The following is a 7,500-nucleotide window of genomic DNA, read 5'->3' as shown; positions in this document are numbered from 1 at the left end:
ACGAAGAGGAAGAAAAAGAGTGAGAAGAAGAAGAAGAGGAAGAAGAAGGAGAAGAGGAAGTAGAAGAAGAAGAGGAAGAAGAAGAAGGAAAAGAGGAAGGAGAAGAAGAAGAAAAGGAAGAAGAAGAATGAGAAGACGAAGACGAAGAACGAGAAGACGAAGAAGAAGAATGAGAAGACGAAGAAGAAGAAGAAGAAGACGAAGAAGAAGAACGAGAAGACGAAGAAGAAGAATGAGAAGACGAAAAAGAAGAAGGAGAAGGAAGAAAAGGAAGGGGAAAAGGAAGAGGCTGCGATAGGTTCCTCAACTGGGTAGAACAGAGAAACGGGCGATAAGGGAAGAAGCACGATAAAGCACAGCGAGATAAGGATAAAGAGATAAAGAGATAATGTTAAAGAGAAAAAGATAAATATTAAGAGATAAGATAAAGATAAAAAGATAAAGATATAAAATAAAGATAAAAAGATAAGATAAAGAGATAAAGAGATAATGTTAAAGAGAAAAAGATAAATATTAAGAGATAAGATAAAGATAAAAAGATAAAGATATAAAATAAAGAAAAAAAGATAAGATAAAGATAAAGATAAAAAGAGATAAAGATTTAGAAACGGATGTCATGATGGAAGCAACTAGTGAAGACTCGTGTAGGGAAGAGGAAGAGGCATGGAGGAAGAGGAGGAGGGGGGGAGGAAGAGGAAGAGGAGGAGGAGGAGGGAGATGAAAAGGAGGAGGAAGGGGAGGGAAAGGGAAGGAGGAAGAGGAAGAGGAGGAGGAGGGAAAGTTAAGGAGGAGGAGGAAGAGGGAGAAGAAGAAGAGGAGGAGGGAGAGGCAAGAAGGAAGAGAAAGAGGAGGAGAAGGAGGATGGAGAGGAAGAGGATGAGGATGAGGGGGAGAGGAAGAGGAAGAGGAGGAGGAGGGGGCAGGGACGAAGAGGAGGGGAAGAGGATAAGGCAATCATTCTTATCATTTGTCTCATATATATATATATATATATATATATATATATATATAATATAATATATATATATATATATAACTATAATATATATTTTACATAATCTTAATTCATTATCATTATCATCATTATTATTTTCATCATTTCATTATAATTTCTTCACCTTTAATATATTTTCGAAGTATCTTGTTATTGTTATCTCTCTCTATTTCCTTCTCTTTCTCTATATCACTTTTCTCTATCTCTCTCTATTTATTTCTCTTTCTCTCTTGTCCTCTTTCCTCTCTTTCTCTCTCTCTCATCCTCTTTTCCTCATACCTGTCTCCCTCCCTCTTTCTCTCTCTCTCTCTTTTCCTCTCGTACCTGTCTTTCCTCCTCTCTCCCTCCCTCTCTTTCTCTCCCTCTGTCTCTCTTTTCCTCTCTCTCCCTCCCTCTTTCTCTCTCTCTCTCTTTTCCTCTCGTACCTATCTTCCCTCCCTCTTTCTCTCTTTCTCTGTCTCTCTTTTCCTCTCTCTCCCTCCCTCTTTCTCTCTTTCTCTGTCTCTCTTTTCCTCTCTCTCCCTCCCTCTTTCTCTCTTTCTCTGTCTCTCTTTTCCTCTCTCTCCCTCCCTCTTTTTCTCCCTCTGTCTCTCTTTTCCTCTCTCTCCCTCCCTCTTTTTCTCCCTCTGTCTCTCTTTTCCTCTCTCGTGCCTATCCTCTCTCCTTCTATCTCTCTCTCTCACTGTCTGCCTCTCCTTCCCTCTCTATCTCTCACTCATTCATTCTCACCTCTTTCCTTTCCTCCCTTCTCTCACTCTCCTTCTCTCGCTCTCTCTGTCTCTCTCTCCTTTCCTCTCTCTCTCATTTTCTCTTTTCCACTCTCTCTCTCTCTCACATTGCCTGTCTATCTTTTCTTCTCTTTCTCACTCTCCTTTTATGCCAATCTTCCTCTCTCTCTCTCTTTTCTTTTCTTTCTCTCTTCCACTCTTTCTCTTTTCCTCTCTTTCTCTTTTCCTCTCTTTCTCACTCTTTTATGCCAATCTTCCTTTCTCTCTCTCTTTTCCTCTCTTTCTCACTCTTTTATGCCAATCTTCCTCTTTCTCTTTTCCTCTCTTTCTCACTCTTTTATGCCAATCTTCCTCTTTCTCTTTTCCTCTCTTTCTCACTCTTTTATGCCAATCTTCCTCTTTCTCTTTTCCACTCTTTCTCTTTTCCTCTCTTTCTCACTCTTTTATGCCAATCTTCCTCTTTCTCTTTTCCACTCTTTCTCACTCTTTTATGCCAATCTTCCTCTTTCTCTTTTCCACTCTTTCTCTTTTCCTCTCTTTCTCACTCTTTTATGCCAATCTTCCTCTTTCTCTTTTCCTCTCTTTCTCACTCTTTTATGCCAATCTTCCTCTTTCTCTTTTCATCTCTTTCTCACTCTTTTATGCCAATCTTCCTCTTTCTCTTTTCCTCTCTTTCTCACTCTTTTATGCCAATCTTCCTCTTTCTCTTTTCATCTCTTTCTCACTCTTTTATGCCAATCTTCCTCTTTCTCTTTTCCACTCTTTCTCTTTTCCTCTCTTTCTCACTCTTTTATGCCAATCTTCTCTTCCTCTCTCTCTCTCATAATTCTTACCCACAAGGCAAACAAAGTCGTTACCATGACAACGGCTTCATGAACTTTCACACTACTTCGTACATTTTTTCTTTTTTTTTCGTCTCTTTTTGTTTTCATTATTGTCATAATTATGCATCTTTATTAGGGTTTCTACGATCATTATCATCATCATCATTGTTATCTTAGTGTTATTATCATCATCATTATTGTTACTTTAGTGTTATTATCATCATCATCATCATTTTTATCATCATTGTTATCATCATCATTATTATCATCATTGTTATTATTGTTATAATTGCAATTCGGTTTGTTGACAACCCCGGGGGAAATGGAATCGTGTGATCCGTTTCGGAGGGGGAAATGGAGGCATACTTACACATAGAAACATAATTATATTAATATACATACACACAAATATACACACATGTAAGGTAAGCGGATACACACATACAAATACGCACACATGTACAGGTTAACAGATATACACACACAGAGACACACACATGTACAGGTTAACAGATATACACACACAGAGACACACACATGTACAGGTTAACAGATATACACACACATAGACACACACATGTACAGGTTAAGAGACATACACACTGATACACACACATGTACAGGTAAACAGACACACACACTGATACACACACATGTACAGGTTAACAGATACACACATGTACAGGTCAACGGACACACACACACTGATACACATACATATGCACACACTCGTACAAATACATACATACACACAGGTACACACTGACACACACATTCATACAAACACATACACAGGTAAACACATACACACACACACGCACATACATGTACGTACACGATACAGATATACATACATTATAATTACAATAGTCATCAGGTAATTAGTAAACATAATTAATTATGAAGACTTGATTAAGACATCACCACTTATTATGATTTCAATTAATGATTTTGCTGTAATTCATTGTTTACTCTTTCTTCGTTTTCTTTCTCACTCTTTCTTCGTTTTCTCTCTCTCTCTTTCTTCATTTTCTCTCTCCCTGTTTCTTCGTTTTCTCTCTCTCTCTTTATTCGTTTTCTCTCTCCCTTTATCTATCTATCTCTCTTTCTTCGTTTTCTCTCTCTCTTTCTTCGTTTTCTCTCTCCCTCTTTCTTCGTTTTCTCTCTCCCTCTTTCTTCGTTTTCTCTCTCTTTCTTCGTTTTCTCTCTCCCTCATTCTATCAATATCTCTCTCTTTCTTTTTTTCATTCACTTGTCTTCCTCTCTCTGTTTCTCCTTCTCTTGCCTTCCACCTCTTTCTCTCTATCTTTCTGATATTCTTTTCGCTCTTTTCCTCTTGTGTTTTCTTTCTCTCCCTCTAATTTCCTATCTTTCTCTCTCTCATTTTCTCTAATCGCCACTTTCTCTCTCTCTAATCTTTCTTTCTTTCTCTCTCATTTTCATTTATCTTCCTCTCTCTCTCTCATTTTCTCTTGTCGTCACCTTCTCTCTAATCTTTCTTTCTCTCTCTCATTTTCATTTATCTTTCCTTCCTCTCTGTCTCATCTTCCTATCCTTCTCTCTAATTTTCTCTTATCTTCCCTTCCTCTCTTTCTCTAATCTTCCTATCCTTCTCTCTAATTTTCTCTTATCTTCCCTTCCTCTCTGTCTCATCTTCCTATCCTTCTCTCTAATATTCTCTTATCTTCCCTTCCTCTCTATTTTTTCTTTCTCTCTCATTTTCACTTACCTTCCCTTCCTCTCTGTCTCATCTTCCTATCCTTCTCTCTAATTTTATTTTATCTTCCCTTCCTCTCTCTCTATTTTTTCTTTCTCTCTCATTTTCACTTATCTTCCCTTCCTCTCTGTCTAATCTTCCTATCCTTCTCTCTAATTTTATTTTATCTTCCCTTCCTCTCTCTCTTTTTTCTTCCTTTCTCTCTCATTTTCTCTTGTCACTTTCTCTCTAATCTTTCTTTCTCTCTCATTTTTATTTATCTTTTTTTCCTCTCTGTCTCCCTCTCCCACATAGCAAGTAATTGTATCTAATCAGCTATTTTCTTTCTCCCTCAAACCCACCATACCGCTGGCAACCTATCCTAACCTACCCCTTACTCACCCCAACCCACTCCAACTTATCCTAACCCACCCATGACAACCCTACCTCACCCACTATGACCTTTAATAACCCAACTCGCTCCGATTAATCTAAACCCACCACAACCTGTCTCAACTCACTCCAACCTATCCTAACCCACCCTAACCTACCTCAACCTATCCCAACCCACCCTCACCTACCTCAACCTATCCCAACCCACCCTCACCTACCTCAACCTATCCTAACCCACCTAAACCTATCCCAACCCACCCTAACCTATCCTAACCCACCTAAACCTATCCCAACCCACCTCAACCCACCCCTTCCTCACCCTTACCCACCTCAACCCACCCCTTACCCACCTCAACCTATCCTAACCCTACCCTTCCTCATCCTAACCCACCTCAATCTATCCCAACCCACTCCAACCTATCCTAACCCTACCCTTCCTCACCCTAACCCACCCCTTCCTCACCCTAACCCACCTCAACCTATCCCAACCCACCCCTTCCTCACCCTAACCCACCTCAACCTATCCCAACCCACCCCTTCCTCACCCTGACCCACCTTGACCCACCCCTTACTCACCTCAGCATGGCAGCAGGATACGCCGGACTTACAGACGAAGAACGCAAGATGTCCTCCCAGGAAAAGTGTAACAACTTTATGCGCCAGTTTCGTGATGACGAGTCGAGGGAGCTGAAAAAACTCACCGCCAACCAATTTATGGAAGTTTGGAGTCATTATGATGCTGATGGTGAGTTTTTTGGGTTGAGAATTTGGGTGGTTATATTTTTTATTTTTTGGTGGAGTTAGGTAATTAGTTTGGGTTTTGGTTGTTATGTTTATTTGAGTCTTTTTTCTTAGTAATTGATTTATCAAATTGTTGTCAAGAAGCTAAAAAAAAAATCACAACCAACCAATTTATGGAAGTTTGGAGTCACTATGGAGCTAATTATATTTTTTTTGAATCGAGAATTTAGGTGATTATATTTCTTATTTTTTGGTTGAGTTAAGTAATATATTTAAATTTTGGGTGTCATAGTTATCAAGGATTGTTTAAGGAAAGGGAAATAATTTCTGAAAGTGTTATTAATCTGAAAGTTAATGACTTTAATAATTAATTCGTGCAAAGTATTCAGTCTGATAATTATATAAAGTATTTCTTTGATAACTTTGAAAGATTAATTTATAGTTAACAAGAGTTGTTGATAAGATTTTCAAGGTTATAATTACGATATCCTGAGTGAGTCTGTGAGATTAATCATAAGTTAATCATAATTAGGTAATTGCATTCATGATTTTCAGTTGTGATTACTTATAGCTCTCTAATTCTCTCTCTCTTTTTCTCCCTTTCTCCTTCTCTCTCTCTCTCTCTCTCTGTTTCTCTACTTGGTTCTATCTCTCTCTTTCTCCTTATCTCTTTCTCTCTTTCTTTTTGTCTTTCTCTCTCTTTCTTTCTGTTTCTCTATTTGATTCCATCTCTCTCTTTCTCTCTTTTCTCCTTGTCTGTCTCTCTTTCCCTTTCTCTCTATCTGCCTCTCTCTCTCCTTCTCCCTCCCTCTCTCTCTTTCTCTCTCTCACTTTCCCCCCCCCTTCTCTCCCGCTTGCCCTCTCTCCCCCCTCCTCTCTCTCTCTCTCTCCCTCCTCCCCCTACCCCCATCTCCCATCTCTTCCTCCCCTCCCATCTCTTCCCCCATCTCTATATCTCTCTCTATCTCTCTCTCCTCCTTTCTCTCTCTTCAACCCTCCATCCCCCCCCTCTCTCTCTCTCTCTCTCTCTCCCTCTCTCCCTCCCCCCGTCTCCCTCCCTCATCCTCCCCCTATCCCCATCTCCCTCCTCCCTCTCCTCTCTCTCTCTCTCTCTCTCTCTCTCCCTTCTCCCATCTCCCTCTCCTCTCTCTCTCCCTCTCTCCCTCCCCCCGTCTCCCTCCCTCATCCTCCCCCCATCCCCATCTCCCTCCTCCCTCTCTCCCTCTCCTCTCTCCCTCTCCTCTCTCTCTCTCTCTCTCTCTCTCTCTCTCTCTCTCTCTTCCATCCCAACCCAACCTCCATCCATCCCCCCCCCCCTCTCTCTCTCTCTCTCTCTCTCTCTCCCCCTCTCCCTCCCTCTCCCTCCCCCTCTCCCCCTCCCCCCCCCCTCTCCCCCTCCCTCCCTCTCTCCCTCTCCTCTCTCTCTCTCTCTCTCTCTCTCTCCCTCCCCCCGTCTCCCTCCCTCATCCTCCCCCTATCCCCATCTCCCTCCTCCCTCTCTCCCTCTCTCCCTCTCCTCTCTCTCTCTCTCTCTCTCTCTCCCTCCCCCCATCCCCATCTCCCTCCTCCCTCTCTCCCTCCCCCCTCTCTCTCTCTCTCTCTCTCTCCCTCAGGTAACGGTTACATCGAGGGCTCCGAACTCGATGGTTTCCTGAAGGAGTTTGTGTCCAGCGTTAATTCCAATGATTCAGGACCGGAGGTAAGGATTGTGGTTGAAGTTGGATGGTTGAGGTTTGGTTGGATGGTTGAGTTTGGTTGGATGGTTGGGTTTGGTGGAGTTTGGATGGTTGGGTTTGGTTGGATGGTTGGGTTTGGTTGAGTTTGGTTGGTTGGATGGTTGAGTTGGTTGGATGGTTGAGTTTGGATGGATGGTTGAGGTTTGGTTGAGTTATGGTTGGGTTTGGTTGAGTTTGGTTGGATGGTTGGGTTTGGTTGGATGGTTGGGGTTGAGTTGGTTGGATGAAGTTGGATGGATGGTTGAGGTTGGTTGAGTTGGGTTTGGATGGTTGGGTTGAGGTTGGATGGTCAGGTTTATTTGAGGTTGGATGGTTGAGTTTGGTTGGTTTGGTTGAGGTTGGATGTTTGGGTTCAGGTTGAAGTTTGGTTGGATGGTTGAGGTTGGTT

The 7,500-nt window shown here is 41.7% G+C and overlaps 2 protein-coding genes across 9 annotated transcripts in view; both read left to right on the top strand.

The window, feature by feature from the left end:
* Positions 1-7,500, top strand: part of LOC147466583 (uncharacterized) — a 411,126-nt gene that overhangs the window by 241,821 nt on the left and 161,805 nt on the right. The gene's annotated exons all lie outside the window — the stretch shown is intronic.
* Cbp53E (Calbindin 53E) overlaps positions 1-7,500 on the top strand; it is a 42,835-nt gene that overhangs the window by 6,540 nt on the left and 28,795 nt on the right. For all 8 annotated transcript variants that reach the window (XM_086535345.1, XM_086535343.1, XM_086535346.1 and 5 more), the window contains exons 2-3: positions 5,217-5,380; positions 6,990-7,075. In XM_086535345.1, coding sequence (XP_086391471.1) covers positions 5,218-5,380; positions 6,990-7,075 — 249 coding nt within the window. In that variant the 5' untranslated portion in view covers position 5,217. The remainder of the gene's footprint in view (positions 1-5,216; positions 5,381-6,989; positions 7,076-7,500) is intronic.

Source organism: Penaeus japonicus, unplaced genomic scaffold (genome assembly GCF_977035675.1).
Source record: "Penaeus japonicus unplaced genomic scaffold, GWHDUDI00000001_assembly GWHDUDI00000043, whole genome shotgun sequence".
Lineage (NCBI taxonomy): Eukaryota > Metazoa > Arthropoda > Malacostraca > Decapoda > Penaeidae > Penaeus > Penaeus japonicus.
This window is presented reverse-complemented; position numbering and strand designations above follow the sequence as displayed.